The sequence below is a fragment of the Bos indicus genome, chromosome 27 (genome assembly GCF_029378745.1).
Source record: "Bos indicus isolate NIAB-ARS_2022 breed Sahiwal x Tharparkar chromosome 27, NIAB-ARS_B.indTharparkar_mat_pri_1.0, whole genome shotgun sequence".
NCBI lineage: Eukaryota > Metazoa > Chordata > Mammalia > Artiodactyla > Bovidae > Bos > Bos indicus.
Window position 1 is genome coordinate 7,506,435 of NC_091786.1, and position 26,027 is coordinate 7,532,461.

General features: G+C 40.2%; 1 protein-coding gene across 2 annotated transcripts in view; it reads right to left on the bottom strand.

The window, feature by feature from the left end:
* Positions 1 to 26,027, bottom strand: part of GPM6A (glycoprotein M6A) — a 257,677-nt gene that overhangs the window by 134,945 nt on the left and 96,705 nt on the right. Inside the window, exon 1 of one of the 2 annotated variants that reach the window (XM_070781653.1) lies at positions 7,415 to 7,963. The exons of the other annotated variant lie outside the window; for it this stretch is intronic. Within the exon in view, the coding sequence (XP_070637754.1) occupies positions 7,415 to 7,451 (37 nt within the window). The 5' untranslated portion in view covers positions 7,452 to 7,963. Of the gene's footprint in view, positions 1 to 7,414; positions 7,964 to 26,027 lie in introns of those variants that run through there. 2 annotated transcript variants of the gene reach the window in all.

Consider the following 26,027-nt stretch of genomic DNA (forward strand, 5'->3'; position numbering starts at 1 on the left):
TTATGAGATATACACATAATTTTTCCCCCTGACAGGCATCTTAGAACCACATTTGATAACAACATGAAGTTAATTTCTGAAAGTGCAGCAAACACCAGTAAAGCACAACTGTCAAATCACAGGACACAGTTTTCTTATGTTCTTTATAAAATCGGAATCTCTAAACTTCTAGCTTTTGTCCAAAGGCAAAGATGGCATCTGCTGACGCTTGTTGAGAATTTTGTCCACTTGGTACTACTGTCTATGCAAGGCAAACTCCTGTTTTCAAGGGTCTACAAGGAGCTGACATCCAAAAAGCAAAATGGGGCTAATTAATTCCTCCATTTCCATGACTGTTTAAAGCTTTTTGATGATGTTATTATTTTCCTAGTCTCAGGTCTATGGATTTCAATGTCAAACCATTGAAGATTCCAATTCTATTAATAAAGCAGACATTTTTGACTCGTGCTGGTTCTTTAATTTCTCTTGCAATGGTTCTAAAATTATTTTACTACCAATGTTTACTTGATAAGTTTTAGGGTGAACTAATCAAATTGCCAACATCCGCTGGATCATCGAAAAAGCAAGAGAGTTCCAGAAAAACATCTATTTCTGCTGTATTGACTATGCCAAAGCCTTTGACTGTGTGGATCACAATCAACTGTGGAAAATTTTGAAAGAGATGGGAATACCAGACCACCTGACCTGTCTCTTGAGAAACCTATATGCAGATCAGGAAGCAACAGTTAGAACTGGACATGGAACAACAGACTGGTTCCAAATAGGAAAAGGAGTACGTCAATGCTATATATTGTCACCCTGCTTATTTAACTTCTATGCAGAGTACATCATGAGAAATGCTGGACTGGAAGAAGCACAAGCTGGAATCAAGACTGTTGGGAGAAATATCAATAACCTCAGATATGCAGATGACACCACCCTTATGGCAGAAAGTGAAGAGGAACTAAAGAGCCTCTTGATGAAAGTGAAAGAGGAGAGTGAAAAAGTTGGCTTAAAGCTCAAGATTCAGAAAACTAAGGTCATGGCATCTGGTTCCATCACTTCATGGCAAATAGATGGGGAAACAGTGTCAGACTTTATTTTTTGGGGCTCCAAAATCACTGCAGATGGTGACTGCAGCCATGAAATTAAAAGACGCTTACTCCTTGGAAGGAAAGTTATGACCAACCTAGATAGCATATTCAAAAACAGAGACATAACTTTGCCAACAAAGGTCCGCCTAGTCAAGGCTATGGCTTTTCCAGTGGTCATGTATGGATGTGAGAGATGGACTGTGAAGAAAGCTGAATGCCACAGAATTGATGCTTTTGAACTGTGGTGTTGGAGAAGACTCTTGAGAGTCCCTTGGACTGCAAGGAGATCCAACCAGTCCATTCTAGAGGAGATGGGTCCTGGGTGTTCTTTGGAAGGAATGATGCTAAAGCTGAAACTCCAGTACTTTGCTACTCTTCACCTCATGCCAAGAGTTGACTCATTGGAAAAGACTGTGATGCTGGGAGGGATTGGGGGCAGGAGGAGAAGGGGATGACAGAGGATAAGATGGCTGGATGGCATCACCAACTCGATGGACATGAGTTTGAGTGAACTCTGGGAGTTGGTAATGGACAGGGAGGCCTGGCGTGCTGCAATTCATGGGGTCGCAAAGAGTCGGACACCACTGAGCGACTGAAGTGAACTGAACTGAACTGAATTAATCAAATTATAAAAATAAAATGACGAGGGAAAAACTCAGAATTGCCCAGCATGTGTTCGACAGTAGTGGCAAGTTGATGGTTAAGTATACAATGAGTGTACATTTGGTTCATTTGCCACTTAGCAGGTTAAACTTGGGAAACAGTTCTTAACATTAAGTCCCTCTATATCAGATTCCTAAAAGGATCTAGACATCTGTTTTATTTAGAGGTCTTTTGATGGCCAACAGAAATTCACTCAGATTAGCTGGGGGCTGGGCAGCACAGTCACCGCACAGACACATAGAGGGATAAAGAGACTCTGCACACACCGAGAATCATCTCCTGATCTCGGGAGAGGAGTCTCATTGACCCAGCCCCTCTTTCTGGAGTCAAAACTTCTAGGTCATAGGTTGCTGGCTCACCGGGGACTAGATGCCCTTGGTGAAGCTGTTTCACATCTGGGCAAAAAAAGCCAAAGCTGGTGATAGGGAACAGCCATGATTGCTGCGCTTGGTTGCTTTGTGAGGCATTGGGTGCATCTTAAGTGGAATCACTAAGAAGGGGGTGTGGCAGGCAGGTCACTTTGAGATCTAATGCGATTCGGGGTGCATTTGAAAGTCAGACCCTGGCCTCCTCTGTCTGACTGTATCGAACCCCAGCTCTTTCTACATGCTACTCTGAGACTTTGGTCCAGTTAATTAACCTATTTGATTTTTAGTTTTCTCAATATTAGTACCAACAAAGGTCATGGTGACGAGTCGATGAGGTAATCTATGCTAAAGTCCCTAGGCCACTGTCTGGCACTGAAATCGCAGGGTAATTTAAGTTGACCAATATCATCCAGTTTCACAGCTTGAAGCCGACTCTCTCCTCATTCATTACAGTGGTGTCTCTTCTCCAGGAAGACATCTGTCTAAGGAAGGGTTCGGCCCCAAAGTCATCCGGCAAGGCAAAAATAACCCTACTCAAGAAAAGTTCTGATACAGTAGCTGCGGACAAATACTGTTTGACTCTAGGTAGGAGGTACCTGAAAGTGAAGTGAAAGTGAGAGTCGCTCAGGCGTGTCCAACTCTTTGTGACCCCATGGACTATACAGTCCATGGAATTCTCCAGGCCATTATACTGGAGTGGGTAGCCTTTCCCTTCTCCAGGGGATCTTTCCAACCCACGGATGAAAGCTAGGCCTCCGCATTGCAGATGGATTCTTTACCAGCTGAGCCATAAGGGAAGCCCAAGAATACTGGAATGGGTAGCCTATCCCTTCTCCAGAGGATCTTCCCGACCCAGGAATTGAACCGGGATCTCCTGCATTGCAGGCAAGATTTTTTACCAACTGAGCTATTAGGGAAGCCCTAGAATAGTTAAATTCATAGAGTTAGAAAGGATACTAGTAGATGCCAGCGGGTAAGTGGTGGGGAAGGGGAATGGTGACTTAGTGTTTAATGGGTACAGAGTTTCAGTTTACGAAAGTTAAGAATTTGGAAGATGGATGATGGTGAGAGCTGCACAATAATAATGTACTTAGTGCCACTGCAACGTACAGTTAAATATAGTTAAAAGAGTATGTTTTAGATATTATGTGACTTTTACCTCAATAAAAAAATTTTTTAAGGTTTGAAAAGATTTTATCAGCCCATAAATATAGTATACATGCTTTTCTGATGTGTATACTTTAATGGGGATATGTGTGTATACATGTCCATGTAAAGTGTATAATTACGAGCAGATATGTCAAATATAATTGTACAGTGTTGTTACTTATGAGATAGACATTACAACTAAACTGGAAAAAAAAAAAAAAAGATCTGTGCACTGTCCTTTCACTGAGATACTCCTGCTGGTTTTAGTAAGTTAAGGAGATGCTGATGCCGTATGTCAGTGGTGCCAGGCCAAGGATGAATAAGGATCATTAAGCAGTGGCCATGTGACGGGTGTTGAGATAAGGAAGCCGGGCTGTTCCCACGGGGTTTGATCTTCTGTGTCCTCAAGTGACCCAGTCTTTCAGGGTCACCAAGGATTGATTCTCAGAGGAAGTCAGTGGTGGACTCTGTTCAACCAGAGAAGTTGACAGGTATTAACATGCTGCTGGTTAATTATGCTAGAAAAACATGGTGAATAACACTGAGGCTGTTACCTTTTGGGCTGATCAAACATTCCTGGTACATATAATTTTAAGGCTTTGTTTCATATGATGTTCCTGTTCCAAAAGGAAATCAATCAGGTTTTGGCTGTTTGGAACAGTCCTGCCAATTAATGAAGATTCCAACTTGCTTGCTCTTCCTGTTCATTGCTCCTTTCTTTTTATCTCTATATAACCACTCACTTGTTCTAATCATTGATTTATCAATGACGATCTCTGTGTGTGCGTGATAAGTCACTTCAGTTGTGTCCGACTCTGCAACCCTATGGATGGTAGCCCTCCAGGCTCTCCTATCCATGGGGTTCTCCAGGCAAGAACACTGGAGTGGATGGCCATGTCCCCCTCCAGGGGATCTTCCTGACTCAGGGATCAAACTCTCTTCTCTTATGTCTCCTGCATTGGCAGATGGGTTCTTTACCACTAGCGCCACCTGGGCAGCCCTGACATTCTCTGTGACCTCTCCTAATTCATAATGTGTTCACTGAGGTTATCGACAAAGCCATGGTTAGTCACTTGGTGGGCCACACATTCTCGCTAATACACTAATGATCAGACACCCTCAAATCATTTACTTCTCTTACCAGAGGACTGGACAAAATGTTCCAGACATAGTTAAATATCTACAAGTTATAAATGTTTACCTTTTAAATCTTTGTAAAAAGAAAAACACAGGTCTTCATGCACTTCGTTCAACTGTCCATGGTAACTGAAGCCCTTGTTGCTAGATCTGGTGACCATGTATCTTGACGTTTGCTGACAGTGATGCTGGGCTTATGATGGCTGCATGTAAGGGCCAAGTTCAAAGAAGCCTCTTTTGTTTTCTTTCTTGTTTTTTTTCCCTCTGATACCAGAATACTGTTGCTTTGATTGAACTTGAGATAAAATAACTGATTTCATTTAGAGGGCATGTTTTACAAAAAAACATATTAATATTTACTTAAAACAGTAGACTCACTCTCAGCACAATAAGACACTCACCTTTGGGAGGTTGGCAGACATGGATGGAGCAACAGATTAATGACCCACATTTCAGTTTCACACCAAGACAGGGACTCACTGAGCAGAACGGCTGGTGAAGTCACCCCCTTATTACTGTTCTCCTCCCGAACTGAACATACAGAGTTAAATCAGTGGAAGTGTCATAGGACTGTTTTCAGTGCCTTTTATAGAGTAAGTGAGAAAGGGAGGTCTCATTTAGAAGAAAAATACCTTTCTTATGGAAGATTGTTTTAAGTCCTTAAGTATCAACTCTATTCTTCTTTTTCCAAACATGTTTATGAAACCACCAACTTTCACTTCACATGGAGGTTGCATTTGGAAGACGACATGACTAAACATTGACATGAATGTAAGTCCTTTAAGAATGTAACAGGAAAGAACAGATTTTAAATAGTTAAGAAAGGACAGAAAGGCCTCTTTCAAATCCAAGAGAATTCTCTGATATCTGAATCATTATTTAAAAAATCCAATTAATGGGAAACAGGATAACAGTTACGGTAAAGTGTTGCCATAGTTTAAGGGGATGGATCACTAAATCTGTCTACCTGAACTCTTGAAAAATCTCTAACGATTTTTATCTGCTTGTCAAGGAACTGCAACTTAGATTTCATCACATTGCCTCCTGCTCCCACACAAGTAGAAAGAACATTTATATTCAACTATAACAGTCTAACAACAAACTTATATAGGAAAGGTGTCATAAGCATAACTGAAAGGAAAGGAAGATCAGGAATGAAGAAAATTAAACCTCTCTTCCTTCAGTAAGAGGAAAAAAAAAAAGCTTAACCACAGATATTTACTTCTGTATCTCAGTATACTTATAGATCACTATACGACATTTAATTTTATTGTTTTCCACTGCTGTTCCTAAACAAAACATGCACATCTATGGTAAAAAGAACCCACTGAGACAGGAGCAGGTGCTCTCACATCACCACTACCCCGACCTCAATGAAGGAATGATTTTCAGTGGTGTTACTGGAGAAAAAAACATCACAACTAATTACATCATTTCTCTTGGTTCCTACATCCACCAAGGCATGCTCAAACATGCTCAGACATACTCAACCTGTTACCACAATCCATGGTTTCTCTCAAGATTTCACTTAGTGTAATGAATATAATTTCTCTATTTAAAATGATAAACTTCTATTTTCATAAATGGAATGACTGGCCAAGAAGCAATCTTCTCATGTGCTATAACAAGGTATTAACATAAGGCATTTTATTCCTAAAATAAGATAATCAATTGAGAAGCCTTTTAAGGATGAAAATTACCAGGAAAATTCGCCATTTCATATCACTGATGAACACTTATTCTATTAGTTCACATAGTAAAGGTAGTTGAGGATTTTTTTTTAATTTAAAAACATATCATATGATACCTATATAGATTATTGTGTTTCTGTTACAGAGTATCATTATCAAGTGTGCTAATGTCTAAAATTTGGGTACTGGTTTATTGCCTTTCTCTACTGTGTCTATAAAACCTTCATTTATAGAATGTCTCTGGTTATATATATGTGAGTACGTGTATGTGTGTGTAAAAAAAAAACCATTAAAGCTGAAAGGTTCAAAATAATGAAAAAAAAATCACTGTATTCCCACTCTATTTTATCATGTAAACTAAAATAATGCATTTGTGTACAATCGAAATCAAATTTGAGAGCTGAATCTTTTCCATACTGCTCTTAAATATAGCCTTTAAGTAGTTTTACCTGTTTGCATCCTAAGAACACAGGAGTATTTGCTATAACATTACATAAGCCTTGAAGAGACAGGAGAGAAAACGCTGCCAATCCTGGGGTAAAAGCCACAGTTCCCTCCAAAGCTACCCTTGAGACATACACAAATTCTAGAGTGTTGGAATCATTTAAAATTGCTGATATTTGGCCATTTCAACCTTAAAAAAAATGACAATTTCACTTAAACAGCCAGATACACCTAACAGGCATAGAAAATGCATCTGACGATATCCTCGACAATTATTATGCAGAAGTTGGTGACAATCAACTCTACAGAAATGAAAACCTTAACATCAGCGTACGCTCTGAAAATTTATGAACCTTTGCTCCATCTTTATTAAATTTCAACTGCATCCATGCAAAGAAAAAATGGATTTTTTTTTTTTTACAAAGGTACACCAATGAAAATAAATACCCTCTCTGTCTTTGTTCTATCAGATGTCCATCCAAAGGTCGTGATTACGGTCACATTGCCAGATTTTTAACTACATCTAGCTCCCAATATTGCATTTGTGGCTCACACCAGGAATCCCTTGACCCAGCTCGACAAGCGTGAAAACATGAAATAAATGAAGATTAACAAAGACAGGTCTAAGGGACAGCTTGCACCAATACCGCAATGCCCTCATCACTAATACTCGACTCTGCATTGGGGTACTTATATCTGAAAGATTTGCAAATACTGACAATGTTCACGCCAGACATGACTGCAAGTGGGGAACAGGCTGAAGGGGAAATAAAAAGAAATGCCTTCCAAGAGAGAAACATTCATTAGCCTCCCTGGCAAGTGTCTAAAGCAAACAAGGAAACTGCAAAATAATGCCTTCGTTACAAATAAACCCTTTCGAGCACAGTACCTTTTTGTGTCTGCCCCTCTTCCATATTCTCTTCCATGGCTACCTTTCTTCAGTAGAATCTGGTACACGGAATTAATCAAAAGCTCAATTAGATGGAGGAAAAGCAAGTGATTTCTTTTTTTTTCCCTTGGGAAGCTCCCCCAGCAGTGGCTTGGGTAAGTCCTCGGAGCTTAGCTCAGGCTCCCTCGCGCCTCTTGTTTGCTTGGAGACAGGCTGTCAAGTGCAATTTCATTCAAATTACTCTTCCGTGAAGATTATCAATTTTTCTTCTCAAAGCTGCCCATTGTGTACCACTGTAAGCAGGTATTCAAAGCAAAGAGCCTGAGAATTTTGGGGGGAAATCTGGTCTGAATCCCAGTGGCAGAGACTCTAGGACTCGAAAGGCTTGCTTTGCATTTCAAATGGGGAAAAGAAATTGAGGTTTGTATTGAAATCTGGGCTTTAAATGGGAAGCAGGCTGAGCTGGGAACAGATGGAGGGGTGTCCTCCTAACAGGAAGCAGACCACCAACCCACAATTCCCCCTCTCTGCCACCAGAGTGGGAAAGCCCAGCTCCCCGTGGGTTCTTTATGCTGCAAGCTTGCTCCTCACCCAGTCAGATACCTTGCGAAACTGCGTTTTCCTGTTCTCTCCTCCCCAAGTATCTGGTTAATTTGATTTAAAAGTGCCAAGACAGGATGCAATTATACCATCTCAGGGTTTATCTCTAAGAGGTTATGATGGAGAGAGGACTTGCAAGCTCACAGCTCTCAGATTTAAAAAGATAGAGAAGTATGGTTTTCAAAATAAGGAGTATAAACCTTTAAGCCTGAAAGATGTTTAAGTCATTATTTCACTTCAGAGCCACGAGACTCTTAAAGGGAAGGGAGAGAAACTGAAATGTCTGTAGAAAGAAATCGATGGATGACTTTGTAATCTATCGTGACGATTTTCGCCCACAAAAACTGATTTGAAATGGGAATCTCTTGAAAGAGAATTGCTTCAGAGGGTCGTCATTGGGGAAGCAGAAGGAACAAATTCTAGATAAGGAACGACAGGATAAGCAATTTATAATGGGATTCTGCAGTCTGGTTTGGAATGCAAATCACAGTGCTGCAGTCTGGCAATAAATTAGCATTTGTACTTCAGTCTAGTGAGTGACAGGGCACGATCCACCAGTCTCAATACTTCACAAAAAGTAGAGGAAGAAAATAAACAGTACCCCTTTCTAGGGGGCATAAACCTTCCTAGAAGATAAAGGGAGGAAGAAGCCTTGTCTCCGTCTCCATCTTTTAATAAGCAAGCACACAGAGACGCACACATATGTGCACACACACAACTAATTCCTTACCTTTCATGAAAAATAATTTGCCTCCTAACCACCCACAGTATATGTTTCTCATATTACAGCACATATTTAACATACATTATTTAAAGTGGGTCAGTAATATGTTCCATACCACCCTCAAAACCATGACAAAAGCCACTCTTGAACAGAAAAGCAATTCTCATACAACATTTCACTTTATTTCTCATTATTTCTCCTAAAAGAATGTTTAGCCTTCTCACTTCTACGATCATTCGCTATTTATTTTCTCTAGTCAAATAATTTTAACCCAAAGGTAAATATAATTCAAATAAATCAAAAACTCATCTCCTCCAAATAGGTTTCAATTTGTATTCAAGGGTTCATGAGAGAGCTGCTTGCTCAGGGCATGGACTGAAAGAAGGAAATCATGAGGGAAATCAAAGAGGCGAATCAGAGCAGCATCCCTGCTTCCACTTGTCCCCAGGCTGACATAACCTGGCGAATAGTCAAAACAGAATGAAGCATCACTTCTCATTAATATTCTCTATTCATTTAATACCACAGGAATCATCAGTGAAACAAATCATTAAGAGTAACAGCAGTAGAAAGAATAATGCCACCTGAAATTTTCAGAGCTCTTTACAATCCACAATGCACACGCATTAACCCATTTGCAAAACAGAGAGGGAAAGTGCTGTCTTCTCCCCATTTTATGTTGGAAAAAACTTAGACTCAGGGAGACCCAGGGACTGGACCAGTAAACAACCAAGGAAGTCTGAGATTCCATGTCAGCAATTCCTCATCTAATGCTCTGAGCCACGGCAGCTTTATCCCCTCGTGAGTGTCCTCGGCACCTTCACAAGTCAGACTCAGTCCACAGTTTCACCATGTGAACCAAGGGAAAGATGTGGAAGGGAGACAAAAAGAAAACTGTAAGAAATCTTCACTGGGCAAAGGTAGATGGAAAAGTTACTGTAACTTATTTCCCTTCTGGAAACTTTGCAACAGAGCAATAGATTCCTATAATGATCAACATTTTTGTCTGAAGTAGACTTTTTCATGCACAAATCTTTAAAAGAAAACATTAGCAATTTATACCAATTTTTCAAATATACAAAGAAGCACCTCTAGTCCAGGCTAAAAAGCCTCTTATGAGGAGAAACAAGCATGCACACAGCTTCCTTATGGCAATCACTTCTTAGAGAGTGCAGATTAATTTTTTTAATGTAGTAAAATAGATATAAAAGGCACCATTTTAACCCTATTTAAGTGGACAGTTCCATGGTATTAAGTACATTCATGCTGTTGTACAACCACCATCAGCATCCATCTCCAAAACTTTTTCACCTTCCAAAAGGGAAATTCTGACCCATTAAACACCTTAATTCCTTCTCCCCTGTTTGAGGGCAGGTGAGTTTCTGGGGCTGATTGGTGTGTTTAGAATTATTTTTTAAAGTCTTGTTTTCATTTAAACCAAATCTTTTGAACAACCAAGTAATTCAAAACTGTTTCAAAAAGAAAAAGAAACATAGTTGTCATTATTGTATTAACATTATGAATTTGAAAATATACTTCCATGAACCCTAAGAATTGGCAATTCTCTGTTTTCTAGATTTTTTTTTAATTTAATTTTTGAATGTCTTTTTTTTTTTTTTTTTAACCATTTTGATCACATCGCATAGCATGTGTGATCTTAGTTCCCTAGCCAGGGATGGAAACCCATGCCTCCTGCATTGGGAATACAGAGTCTTAACCACTGGACAACCAGGAAAATCCCTATGTTGTATTTAAGACCTACAAGCTGAGATGACGAGATATCTCATCTAACATGCTTTCCATCACATCACATTATGTTTGCCACACTCTATTTTCAGTAGATTAAAACATACAATATTTTATCAATGGGAGTTTAAAAATATGGTACTAAATGTTAAATATGATTTCCCTTTCAAATATTGCCTAAGAAATACTTGTGAAATATATGACTTTTTCCCATGTAAACTAGAAGACACAATTGCTCACTAAATCTAAACCTGCTGTGAGAAGATACTTTGCAAATAATACATCAGATAAGAAGTTAATATCCAAAATATGTATAAAACTCATAACTCAACAACAATAACAAAAGAAAAACCAATTTTTAGAGGAGCTGGATTGATGTTTTTCTAAAGAAGACATACAGATGGCCAACAGGCACATAACAAGATGCTCAGCATCCCTAATCATCAGGGAAATGCAAATCAAAACCACAATGAGACATCACCTCACACCTGTCAGACTGGTTATCATCAAAAAGGCAAGAAATAGCAAGTGTTGAGACCGATGTGAAGAAAAGGGAACTCTTATACACTGTTGGTAAGAATGTAAATTGGTATAGCCACTATGGAAAACAGTAAGACTATTCCTCAAAAAATTATGAATAGAACTACCATACAATGTTTATGAACTTATATGCAGAGTACATCATGTGCAATGCCAGGCTGGATGAATCACAAGCTGGAATCAAGATGAGTAGGAGAAATATCAACAACCTCACATATGCAGATGATACCACTCTAATGGCAGAAAGTGAAGAGGAACTAATGAGCTCTTTGATGAGGGTGAAAGAGGAGAGTGAAAAAGCTGACTTAAAACTTAACATTCAAAGAAATAAGATCCTGGCATCCAATCCCATCACTTCATGGCAAATAGAAGGGGGAAAAGTGGAAACAGTGACATATTTTATTTTCTTGGGCTCCAAAATCACTATGGATGGTGACTGCAGCCATGAAATTAAGACACTTGCTCCTTGGAAAGAAAGCTATGACACCTAGACAGCATATTAAAAAGCAGAGACAAGACTTTGCCAACAAAGGTCTGTATAGTCAAAGCTATGGTTTTTCCAGTAGTCATGTATGGATGTGAGAGTTGGACCATAAAGAAGGCTGAGACCAAATAACTGATGCTTTCAAATTGTGGTGCTGGAGAAGATTCCTTAGAGTCCCTTGGACTACAAGGAGATCAAACCAGTCAATCCTAAAGAAAATCAACCCCAAATATTTATTGGAAAGACTGATGCTGAAGCTGAATCTCCAATACTTTGGTCACCTGATTCAAAGAGCCAACTCATTGGAAAAGACCCCGATGCTGGGGAAGACTGAGGGTGGGAAGACAAAAGGGTGACAGAGGATGAGATGGTTGGATGGCATCATCAACTCAATGGACATGAGTTTGAGCAGACTCTGGGAGAGAGTGAAGGACAGGGAAGCCTGGCGTGGTGCAGTCCATGGGGTCCACAAGAGTCGGGCACAACTAAGTGACTGAACAACCACAATGATCCAAGCAATTTCACTTCTGGGTATTTATCTGAAGAGCATGAACACTCTAATTCAAAAACAAACATACACCCCTACATTTATCTTATCATTATTTACAGTAGCCAAGGTATGTAAAGCACCTGAGTGCCCACCAATGGGTGAATGGATGAAGAAAACGTGATACACACCTACGATTGAAATGCCATGGCTTAGGAGTTGATGGCAGAATGATACAGATATTTCATAAATGAAACTGTAAAACAAAACGGCAAGTGGAAAAGGAGTAATTGTGTGCCGTGTCTCTTTTACCAAGTGCTTGTTACAAGCACTGATTAGTGTAAAGACAGAAAAATTCAAGAGGAACACTATCTACACTAAGTTAATCCGTTCAAAATAGGAAAAATCAATTATAAGTATTTATTGTAAACCAACGTTGAGATCCTCAAAGTTAGTAACTTTCTTTGGGTGACACACATTGTCAATTAAGGAACTGGGATTTGAATTTCGGTCTTTCTGATTTTACATTCACTCTCACAAGAAGATAAATCATTCAGTACGTGGTTACCACAGTCATAAGACATGTCATGTTACCATTTCTTCATTTTCGACTGATGTATTCATGTTAACACTAATGACAACAGACATAAATTATACCTTAGCTGAAAGATGAATTTTTTTGCTCCATTCATTTGAATCAAAGGTCAGCAATTTGGAAATCTCAGCCAAGCCCAACCTTACACATCACACTGGATATTGCAAATGACAAACCCTTAAAAATAAAGAACAAAAGGGGAATGTGTGTGTGTGAGAGAGAAAGAGAACAAGGAAGACAGAGAGGCTAACATAAAGCTTGCAAAGCTCATCAGAAGTTCTGAGTTTTGAAATACTGGTTTTAAATCTTGCTTTGAATGTTCCTGCAGACACAGATGATAGGAAAAATCCTTTGCGAAAGCTGATTACACAACATGGTGCATAAAGATATGATGAGGAAAAATCAGATTCAAGTCTTCTCAGCTTTATAATGAGCACTCTGGTCTTTTTGGTTATACATTAGACTGCAAGTCCTTTCATGGCTGAAAAAATATACTGGCGTCTACTCTTACATTTCTGGAGAGCATCTCGGGTAATCTAAACATTCTTCTTATCTCAGAAAAAGAAGCTATGCACAGACTGACAACTTCTCTTCAAAATGTCGCCTGCCAATACATCTGAATTCAAGACTCAGGCAGGGCACAACAGGCTTGTCCCAACAGGCAAATCAGGATGAAAGACACTCCTTTCCTATGTCTAAGAGGGGTGAGTGACTTTATGCATTGTTCCTTTTTGGTGAGTTGTACATCTGAGATACTTAGGGGGTTCTTAGTCTTGAGCAAGACACCTTTGATCATGATCTACTCTCCGTGAACTAGAAACGTAGAAGTGAAAGTGCTCAGTCATGTCCAACTCTTTGCGACCCCATGGCCTATATAGTCCATGGAATTCTCTAAGCCAGAAATCTGGAGTGAGTAGCCTTTCCCTTCCCCAGGGGATCTTCCCCACTCAGGGATCGAACCCAGGTCTCCCACATTGCAGATGGATTCTTTACCAGCTGAGCCACAAGGGAAACCCATGAATACTGGAGTGGGTAGCCTATACCTTCTCCCACGGATCTTCCCGATCCAGGAATTGAACCAGGGTCTCCTGCATTGCAGGCAGATTCTTCACCAGCTGAGCTATCAGGGAAGCCCTAACAGCTAAGTCCTTCATGCACCAGAAATAACCAGAAAACATCCTCCCAAGAGCTTTAATGGCAACGATGTAGGGTCTATTTGAATAACATACAACAGCAATGTGATATATAAGGAAGATGGACATACTCAAGCTTTCAAGCACCACAAGAAATTTACATCCTAAAAGTTCCTTCATTCCACATGCACAGGTTAAATGAACCCTGGAGAGCACCCCTTGGTTCCAATCTGGTTATGCAACAGCCGCACACAATCCATCCATTTGTGACTATTCTTTAGGTTTTCTGCAGGATGCTCCAGTCATCCCCAGCACCCCAATGCAGATGTCCAAGATAAATGCAAATCTATTTTTAGGATCTGATATTGCAGATATTAAGGGAAAACTGATGTCTTTCCTCCCTCCATTCCAATGCCTGAATTTCAATATCTTTTGTCTACAACATGTATTTGCCAAGTATCATACATTTTTTCCATTTTTAACATTCCAATACAAATACTATTTCAATATATATTTCTCCTGCCTGTCACTGAGAGCAGAAGCCACAAGTTGCACGTGTTTTCTCTGTAATCTTTCATCCAATGAGGCTGAGGACAGACCTTTGAAATGACAGGCTTCCCAGGGGCCAGGTTTAGCACTTCTTACTTAGTTTTCTTGTTCAGTCACTAAGTTGTGTTTGACTTTTTGTAGCCCCATGGACTGCAGCACACCAGACTTCTCTGTCCTCCACTGTCTCCCAGAATTTGCTCAAATTCATGTCCATTGAGTTGGTGATACTAACCATCTCATCCTCAGCCTTCCCCTTCTCCTTTTGCCTTCAATCTTTCCCAGCATCAGGGTCTTTTCCAATGAGTCGGCTCTTCGCATTAAGAGGCCACAAGTACTGTACCTTCAGCTTCAGAATCCAACGACTATTCAGGGTTGATTCCTTTTGGATCGACTGGCTTGATTTCCTTGCTGTCCAAAGGACTGTCAAGAGTCTTCTCTAGCACCACACTTGGAAAGCACCAACTCTTCAGCACTCAAACTTCTTTACAGTTCAATTCTCACATCTGTACATGACTACCGGGAAGGCCATAGCTTTGACTATATGGACCTTTGTGGGTAAAGTGATGTCTCTGCTTTTTAGTACACTATCTAGGTTTGTCATAGCTTTCCTTCCAAAGAGCAAGTGTTTTTTAATTTCACGGCTGCTATTACTATCTGCAAAAGCATTTAATAAATACTTGTGTGGCAGCCACTGTATGCTAGGCACATTTTTATCTTTCTGATCATTTGCGATCTTGGGAATAACTAGTATTCCTACTGCACAGGTCATAAGATTTAGACTAAGAGAAGCAATTAATTTACAAGTTACATAGCTATGAAGAAGCAAAACTTGAATATAAAATCACTCAAAAGTTCACTGTTTTCATTATATTAAATGGCTCCATAGACAAAAGGAAGTGATTATTAAGCAATTCCAGAAAATAAAAGATATAAAAAATATATTGTAAAGTTTCTCTCATTTTTAAGTCTTAACATTTATAGCTAAATGAGTAGGATGTCCTTATAAATTTAGAAGTATTTTTTTTGTGTGCTGTGCTTAGTCACTCAGTCATGTCCAACTCCTTGTGACTCCATGGACTGTAGCCCACCAGGCTCCTCTGTCCATGGGATTCTCCAGGCAAGAATACTGGAGTAGGTTGCCATGCCCTCCTCCAGGGGATCTTCCCAGTCCAGGGATCGAACCCAAGTCTCCCACATCGCTAGGCATCTCTTATTGTATGACCTAGGTAGACCATGCAGAATAGTCAATATAAACTGTATCACTTACATTTTAAATGAATTTAAAATTTCAAGACATTATCTTAAACTACAGGATGTTCAGTGGCATGTTGCCCAGACATAGGCTTTTTATTTATTAATTCATCAGCTATCTAATGAGTGCTTATTTTCCTCCAGATATAAATCTAACTTCTGGGGTAAGTTCGGTAGAAACATATGCTAGTTCCCTGTTCTTATTTACACTCTAGAAGAGGCTAAATAAATAGGCACATAAAAAAGACAGTATCAGGTTCTGATATGTGCAATGATAAAAATAAATAGGGTAATACATTAAAGGGGTTTCCCTCATGGCTCAGGGGTAAAGAACCCGCCTGCTAATGCAGGGAATGCAAGAGACATGGGTTCGATCCCTGGGTTGGGAAGACCCCCTGGAGGAGAAACTGGCAGCCCACTCCAGTGTTCTTGCCTGGAGAATCCCATGGATGGAGGGGCCTGACGGGCTACAGTCCACGGGGTTGCAAAAGAGTCAGACAAAACTTAGCGACTAAACAACAGCAATACGCTAAAGAGTGTTCAAAGGGGCTCTGTAGCTTATGCTCCCAATATATGAGGTTCTTGAACATTATCCACAGCCGTAATAATAAATCTAAAAATCTCTAGTATGAAATGGTTATCAATAGAATTTTATTATTTATTAATTAGGAAGTAAAACAATGAAAGAGAGGTTTGAGCAATCAGCAGAGGGCATAAATATTATGTTTTCTGTCCAAATTGTATCTTTTATAATTGTTTGGATGTTGTGCAACATAAAATTTTTTAAGTGGAACATTTTCAAGTCAGATTGAAGTCAAAGCTATCATTGAGAAGAAAAAGTGGCTTATTGTATTCAATTTCAAAAACCATTTCCCACAACCTGTATCTTGAGGCTTAGAACAACCTAAAATGTCACCCAATGCTGGAGTCCATTGTCTGTGTGTATGCACAGGTGTGTGTGCTCTCCTGTGTGTATGCACATGTGTGTGTGTCCTGCATCAGGATCAGGAATGAGACACAGGCTATCATATGTCCCATTAAAAAAAAAAAAAAAAAACCCTGCTTTTTAAATAGAATATTCAGGTGGCCATTCAGAATTTCTGTGTTGTTACAAGATTTGTTTCAACACTATGTTGACTTCGACTACATTCACTAAAAGGAGGTAGATACTGACATCTATAAAACTGAAATAGTACACAAAACTGGGTCCTAGAAGCAAGTGGTCACAAGCAGCTTCTCTGGACGGTCCAGAGAGAAGAGAATGCAAAATGTTCAATCTGTGCAGTGAAATCTAAAACACCTTTGGGAAGTCAACAAAAACAAGTTTCTCATGTCTCAAAAAATAGAGCTGCACACCAGTGTTCACTGCAGCAATATTTCCAATAGCCAAGATATTGAAGCAACCTAAGTTTCCATCATCAGATGATTGGATAGAGAAGACGTGGTACTTACACACAATGGAATGTTATTCCACCATTGAAAAGAATGAAATTCTGCCATTGCAACTACATGGATGGACCCAGAGGGTATTATGTTTAGTGAAATAAGTCAGACGAAGACAAATACGGTATTGCTTCACTTATATGTGGAACCTAAAAAACAGAATGAATAACTATGACAAAACAAACACAGAAAAAATAAAAAAAGATTTTAAAAATTAAAAAAAAGTTTTAAATAGAGCTTATGGAGATCCTTGTTAACGAAGCCATATTATAACCCCCCAGGTCCAAATATATCAAATCATGCAACAATAAAATGCAGTCTTCTTAGTCTAAAACTAATAAGCTCTCTTAGTGATCTATTGCAATACTTCTATAGCAGGCATTCTGTCAGGTACCCTGCTTTCTGCTTACCGTACCACTACCTGCTATATGATTTTGGGCAAGGATGGTCTGTCTCAATTTCCTCAAATACAAAATGAACGTATTAACACTTGCCCTGTTGTCTTCTGACTGCACCAAGTGCCAGATACTGTGCTAAGTGTTTTATATACATCATCTCATTTTATCCCTCCAACATCTTCATAAGATAAGGCCTTCATCAGTTGAAGCCATTTAGTAGGTGATGAACACAGATGAAAAAGTTCTTCCAAAAATACAAAATACTGTACAAAAATAGTGTAATTATAACCATTGTTTAAAAATAAATATAACCATTGTTAGTAAAGTGTGCTGTATGAAAAATATTAGCGCTAGAGTGATATAGAAATTGCAAGTTGATAGCACATTCGTCCACCTGATACAACTCAGAAAAGCAATGCTAAACATTTAGGGACCATTATATGGCAGTCACAACTCTTAGCACTTTGGGCCATACTTTAGCTCAAGAATCTTCAAAATAACCCTCCAAGCACACACTAATGTTATCCCCATTTTACAGATGTGGAAACAGAAGGAGAGAAAGAACTTGCCCCAGGGAACAATGCAAATGGCAGAGTTTGGCAAAGAGACCAGGCAGTCTGGTTTCTGATCCTGTGCTCTTAATTCTAGCACTAAACCACTCCTGTGAAGCAGGCTCCAGTGGATGCAAACCAAATAGCTGTTTACTCCCCAGGCTTAGGGAACAAATGGCAGGATTACTTTTCCTCACGTAGATGGCTTTCAGCCATCCTCTGGGCTCAGTGAGGTCAGCGCGGTGCCCTGGCTGGGCTTGGCTTAGCAGTCAGTTTCCAAGGGCAGCTCTGCCTGCTCTGCACATCCTCCGTGACCTCTTTACGGTTCTGCTTCTCATTTGTAAAATGAGAAACAGAAAGTCTATTCATGGGGGATTTTGCAGGATCCAGTGCATTCAGCACAAATCTTGGCACAGGTGCGGCTGGCACTCAGTGTACATGAGACTCCCTCCTTCCTCGAATGTGACATCAGTTCAAATAATTAACTCTCCCATAAACTGCTTAAAAGAGAGAAAGACCTTGGGTCATGAAGTGTTAGGTTTGAAAAGAACTATTACTGTCTTGAGTCATAAGGTAATCCACTTGGCAAAAACAATGTTATCCTGAGTATCTACAAATAGGAAATTTTTTTTCTTCCTAAAACAGTATAAAGATTTTCTCAGGGGTCAGTAGATTCCCTTTGATAGACTGGGGGACTACTCTGGTTTGGCAATCCCTGGGTCAATTCTAGACTTGCCCAGGTCATGCTGCTGCTGCTAAGTTGTTTCAGTCGTGTCCAACTCTGTGTGACCCCAGAGACGAGACGGCAGCCCACCAGGCTCCCCCGGCCCTGGGATTCTCCAGGCAAGAACACTGGAGTGGGTTGCCATTTCCTTCTCCAATGCATGAAAGTGAAAAGTGAAAGTGAAGTCGCTCAGTCATGTCCGACTGCCCAGGTCATAGGTCTGCCTAAACCAACTGACCACACAGCAGAATTGTCTCAGAACTGTTATCAGGGACAGTGGGAAGCATGGTATTAGCCTCCTGCTCATAAACCATGTTGAAGTAACCGATAGCGTGTGACTTTTCATACTATAAACTGTCTGAAGCTTAGTAAAGGGCATAATTTTGTCAAAACCTCATTTTAAAACTTTAAGATTTCCTAAAGTAGAAAAGACTAGGCAGGTGACAATCTTACCATGTTGTTTCAAGACAACAGTTATTCTCTGAAAAGTGGTTCTACTGTTCACAGACCAAATAAAATCCAACAATGGTCATGGCAATAATAATAATGAATGCTCAGATGGGCATTCTGATGTGCCAGGCGCCTCTAAGAATAGGATACGTATTTCCCCCATTTAATCTTCATAATAATTCTATGAGATAGGTAACATTATTATTCCCACCTTGTAGATATCAAAACTGAGGCACAGAGCAGCAGAGTTGAGAGTCAAATCAGGCAGTCTGTCTGCAGGGGCCACACCTGTCCATCCATTTCAAATAAATGTGTGCACATAAAGCGCTCTTCTTATGGCTGTCATCGAGGCATGCCACCTGATAGCTCAGATGGTAAAGAATCTGCCTGCACTGCAGGAGACCCCAGTTTGATTCCTGGGTTGGGAAGATCCCCTGGAGAAGGGATAGGTTACCCACTTCAGTATTCTTGGGCTTCCCTTGTGGCTCAGCTGGTAAAGAATCCACTTGCAATGCAAGTAGACCTGGGTTTGATCCCTGGGTTGGGAAGATCCCCTGGAGAAGGGAAAGGCTACCCACTCCAGTGTTCTGGCCTGGAGAATTCCATGGACTATATAGTCCAAGGGGTCACAAAGAGTCAGACACGACTGAGCGACTTTTTCACTTTCACTTACCACATCCCTCATCCAGCTCATAAACGGATCTTCAGTCCCTCGTGTTTATATCTTCCTAGCCAACCGAAATCTTTTGTGGAATAAGTCAAGGCAGGATCATGAAAACATGTAGTATTTGTATTCAGGCCTAATTCTGTTTCACGTTGTTCCCAGTGGAGAAACGAAAGTGTACTACTTTCCCAGTTAACAAATAAAGAGACTAAGCGACAGAGAGACGTGAAGCAGGGTGCTCCGCTGGCAGCCCGAGGCACCCAGAAGCCGAGATTCGCTGAGACCCTCTGGCCTTGTCTCACTAGGCGCCAACCTCGGATCATGGTGAGGGGCCCCTCCAAGCAGCAGTACTCAGCACAGAAAGCCGACAAACAGCAGTCAGGCCTGAGTGGGACGAGAATGGAGAGAGAAGAATCTGTCTTACTAAGGCCTTCCTCGGGCCAGTGAGATTTAGGCCACTGTTTTTTGAATGGTAAGTAGCGAAGCTGGACTGGAAGGCTCCCACGTCCTCTAGAGAAAGCCCACAAGACGAGGTCTCTGAGCCACGTGAGGGGAGACAGCCCTCAAGAGACAGAGACCGCGAGGGGCCGACACCCCAGAAACAGGCCAGCGGACTCTTGGAGCCGCTTGGGCACGTTCTGACTACTCAACAGAGAGAGGAGTGGTAAGATCTAGTCAAACGCTTGTCAGGTCTTTCATCTGAAAATGGTGGCTTGGCTTTCACACGGCAAAGCGAAGAACCTCCTATAGAAGGTCCCCAAGCCTCCCTACCGGCTCCCAGCCCGGCGACCTGGGCGAGGGGCAAGGACACAAGGCTCCCCGGTCCCTGGGACAGAACTGTTCCGTTGCTTTTTATGAGTTTTGTTTTATTCTTGGTTTGTTTGTTCACTCGGGTGATTACAAACATCTTTCAAAAGCGAGACCTGGGGCCGAACTCTGTTCCGCCCTCAGGGAGGCAGCCCGCGGGGGTGTTCACAGGGCAGGGCTGCACCTCCGACCTTCACAGGTTGTTTCCCTTCCGCAGCACTTCCGTGCTGAACGCTGGAGTAAGCTCTCCGTGCTGGTGTGTGGGTACAGCGGCTGTGTTACACCTCTAATCCTGAACGGAATGGATTAAACTATCACATTCTCTCACCTGTGCACTTTTCCCTTAACAAGAGTTTAAAAGAAAAAAAGAAAAAAGAAAAACCTACATTCTTTATAAGCTGACAGTGACAAGAGCTCCGAGAGCCTGAATCACAAAAAATAATAATTATACTAAATATTAGAATTATGACTGTCACTACTATAATAAAACAAGGCAAGTCCCTACAGTTTTTTGAAGCTCTCATGACTTTTTTGCATCATACATCTGCCCCAAGAGAGGGAAGAATAAAGAAGCATGAAGGTCATTTGGCTGATGACTTGTCAGTTTAATTCTTTTCATACCTGAATCCTCCAAACTGGATCGGAAGCCCCCTGACTGGACCTCATGCACCTGCTCTCTTCTCAGTTCTAGCACTTTCCACAGCACTCTGTTCTTCCTTGGCTTTGCTTGTCTCTCCTGGTCTGCATGCCCTCACCACAGGGTCCCAACACATGTTCACGTGCTACTGGTGAGAAGAGGGTGTTGTAAACTGTATATTGTTTTCCTGGGTGCTTATGACAAATTGAGTCCTGGGACTGCAAGGAGATCCAACCATTCCATTCTGAAGGAGATCAGCCCTGGGATTTCTTTGGAAGGAATGATGCTAAAGCTGAAACTCCAGTACTTGGCCACCTCATGCCAAGAGTTGACTCATTGGAAAAGACTCTGATGCTGGGAGGGATTGGGGACAGGAGGAGAAGGGGACGACAGAGGATGAGATGGCTGGATGGCATCACTGACTCGATGGACGTGAGTCTGAGTGAACTCCGGGAGTTGGTGATGGACAGGGAGGCCTGGCGTGCTGCAATTCATGGGGTCGCAAAGAGTCGGACACGACTGAGTGACTGATCTGATCTGATCTGTGACAAATTGCCAATTCCTGGGAGCTCAGGAAAGCCCACCATGACTACACTGCCCAGATCCCTTTATCCTGGAAAAGCATCGCCATCATATTTCTCCTTAGGAACATATGACTACCTAAATAGCACATGAGACTATTGTTGACGAGAATCCATTTAAGTGATTAGGAAGCACAAATTTTATCATATGATGGAAGAAGATAAAGAAACTGAGGAAGAAGGAGGTGAAATAACTTGCCAAGATCACACAGCTAGTTGGGAGTAAATTCAACCCCAACATATCTCTCTGTAGTAATGAATTCTCCACGGAAGTGGCTGCTGACTCATGAAAGAAAATGGAGGTCTAGTAAGAACTGGATAAATAACATGAGCAGTGACACTATTCTGTTCATGTTTCTCATTTTTTTCCTACATAAACTGTACTTATACAACTAAAAATAATGTGAGAGTGATATTCATTTTAAACGCTTGACATAGGAGCTGGATTCTGCTTTTTAAATTTTTTTTATTTAATTTTAATTGAAGGATAATTGCTTTACAGAATTTTGTTGTTTTCTGTCAAACCTCAACATGAATCTTTAGTAGGTATACATATATCTCCTCCCTCTTGAACCTCCCTCTCTGAATTCTGCTTTTTTGTTTTGTTTTGTTTTGTTTTTTTTTTTTAAAGAAAATCCTGGTGTATATGTAATGTACACTCCTGGAAAATCTAACACTGCCCTACTCCTAGGTTTTTAAGAAATCTTATTGGGGAAAACACTGAAAGTTGGTCAAGATTGGTGTTTTTATTTAAAGGATAAAGATGCTTGCCCGAAACCAACTTGAAATGATAGGGAATCCATAAAAGGAAAGCACTGCAGAAAAACCTACTTGAAAATCTTATTTCCATGACAACAGAAACAGCATTAAAGGGCCAGTACACCTCTGCACTGCTTTGTTGCCAACACATTCAATCATTTGACACATTTTCAAGAAAAGAAATAATCTTTCACATATATGCTAAATTATAACTATGTATGAACATATAAAGATGTTAGCCCTTTTTAAGAACAGATAAAAAGCTGATATCCTTAACAGTTACATATAGACTAGCACGTTCTCCACTGATGCTGGAAAATGTAGAAATAAAATGCAAGCTATAAACTAACATTGCATACCAAATGAGTTTTTTAGTTTCCATATTTGTCATTAAATTTATTGCTTTTTAAAAATCCAGTTAATCTATACTGTCTTATAACACAGAGTGTGGTTGCTCATGAATATATAAGTAGCCAAAATAAATTTTTATTCAGAAAAAAAATTATTATTTTATAATATGAGACATACATGGTCGTTTCTACTCAGTTTTTCTGAAACATGAATTTAGTTCTTATTGGTTTTGCATATATGAAACATTTGAGAAAATTATGGAAAAATAGCTTTGTTTCTTTAATGTAATAACAATATTTTGTACAGAACTCCTTTTTAAGATAATGTTTCCAAGACTTCCTAAATTTAAAGATTCTCCAAAGGGAAATTCAGCATTAAATTATGTAAAGTAATTTTGAATCTGCAATTTAAAATTATATGTATATTGGATTATAGATTTTAAAGGCATTGTGTGATAGAATTTGGTCTTCACAGAAACTCCCAATGTAAAATAGAAAGGTCAGATACCATTATCAACTTATTTTTCATTGACTAGGTGTTTGATACTCACAAGCATTACATGCTAAGTGACCATAAGAAGAATAAACATAATTCTATATATTTCTATGCTAAGCTTTTTCTTTTCTATGATGCTACACTCCACACTTAATTTAAAAGATTAAAACTGTCATCATAGTTCAATTTAGTCATACTTTAGTAAGAATGAGTTAATAGTTTTATACAAAAAAGAGAACATTCTTAATCTCCTATATTTGCTAACTTAATAAGTCTTGGCCAGGCACTGTCTATTACCTAATTTCTTTGAATTTCAGATTCCCCACGTGTAAAACAAGAATGTAATAAAACTTCCATGGGGAGTAAATAAGTTATATATAGTACCTAGCAGAGCACTTGGCACTGCATGATCCTAAAAAATAATAATAATAAAATAAAATATTTTCTCAAAAAAAAAAGAATGCAAATTACTTAGCAACTGATGCAAAATGTGTCTTTGATTTGAGGTTTATCAAAATTATTAACTATGTGCCCATTCTTTATACCATCCTGTAGATACAGATGATAGATAGATGTCAATCTTCAAGTAGGAAAGCTTTCCATCTCTAACTCTACAAAGTAAACAGCTCAATCTCTCTACACCCATGAATTCAAGGAAAATTATTTATGTGCCAAAAATCAAAAGCAAATTTCCCAAGGTGAAAGTCATGTAACAAAATATAAAGCATGAAGATTATTTCACCTAAAAGTAGAGAAGAATTGACAAATGAGAAGTTTATTAATAGTTTCTCCACGTGTCTTTCCTTTCCACATTCTTTTATTTCCTGCCACAGAAAGTTCTGGAGCTGAATCTGGACCTGGAACCCTACTGAGCAGAGCCCCCCAGCCCCACCCCCAGAGCATGATACAATGACTTGGAAGGCCCACTGGACTGGACCATTTCATTTGTAATCCTAATTCTACCACTGAAATGCTGAGTGATTCTCACAAAACTACTTAAAACTGTTGAGTCTGTTTCAACACACACTTATTCAGTGGTTTTGCAGATCCTACTCTCAAGAAGTTGGAAGCTGGGTCAACTTCATGGATGGGCATCCGTGGGGTCACACAGGACCATGAGCTCAGAAGAGCCAGTACTTGGTTTAGTGATCTGTTGTCACTGTTTAGAAATTGTTTCTTTTTAAATGTAAACTTTTTATTTGAACATAACTGTAGATTCCCATACAGCTGTAAGAAATAATATGTAAAGGTCTTGAGTATTAACTACTTTCTCCCAATGGGAAACATCTTGCAAAAATACAGTACAAACTCCAGAGGGGCATGATATATTCTGGAGAAAAGGGAAAAAGCCAAAGCTTATTTTTATTTTTGATGTTGTAAATAAAAATGAGAAGATAAATGCAGAAAAGTCATCAAAACAGAAGGTGGATCTCCAGTCTCAGTGGATCCTGCCTACCTGGATCAGACAACTGTGCCCTATCTTATCATAGGAACTTGCTGTGGTTGCAAAGGATGACCACCAAATCCCACTGAATTTTCTAGCATCATATCAATGCCTTGTTTTACAAAGCTTCATTTTAAGCTCAAAAGTAAATGATATTCTTGGAATACTTTTGTTGCCAATATACACTGTATAAATAAGAGCCAGAAATCAGTGAATTGCCCTTTGTTGGTTTAAAGCATATTAGAATATATAGAAAAGAGATACAGCAGATAGTTACCATACGAAAATAGCAAACCAGTAGGAGGCATTGCTGCTGCTAAGTCACTTCAGTTGTTTCCGACTCTGTGCGACCTCATAGACGGCAGCCCACCAGGCTCCCCCGTCCCTGGGATTTTCCAGGCAAGAACACTGGAGTGGGTTGCCATTTCCTTCTCCAATGCATGAAAGTGAAAAGTGAAAGTGAAGTTGTTCAGTCGCATTCGACTTTTTGCAACCCCATGGACTGCAGCCCACCAGGCTCCTCCGTCCATGGGATTTTCCAGGCAAGAGTTCTGGAGTGGGTCGCCAGTGCCTTCTCCAGTTTCTGCAGTACAATGAAGTAAATCAGCTATGCATGTCAAGTCACTTCAGTCGTGTCCGACTCTTTGGGACCCTGTGGACTGTAGCCCGCCAGGCTCCTCTGTCCATGGGATTCTCCAGGCAAGAATACTGGAGTGGGTTGCCATGCTCTCCTCCAGGGGATCTTCCCAACCCAGGTCTCCCACATTGCAGGTGGATTCTCCACCACTGGGCCACCAAGCAAGCCATATACCCCCTCCCTCTTGGGTCTTCCTCATATCTTCCGGATCTTACCCCTCTAGGTCATCACAGAGCACTGAGCTAAGCTCCTGTGCTGTCCTGCAGCTTCCCACTGGCTATCTGTTTCACATGTGTGATGTCAGTCGTAATCTCCCAGTTCATCCCACCCTCTCCCTCCCCACCCCTGTGAACACACATCTGTTCTCCACGTCTGCGACACTCCTTTATTTTGATCTACAAACAGGGTTTCTACGTATACATATATAAGTCCATTAAGGCAAACTCCTTTCCTGAAGAAATTCACAGCATGTTTTCTAACCAAGAACAGCATTCTTGAAATAATAAATTATTTCATTCTCTCAAGATCATATCTTCATTTCCCTCTGCCTACCCCTTCAATTC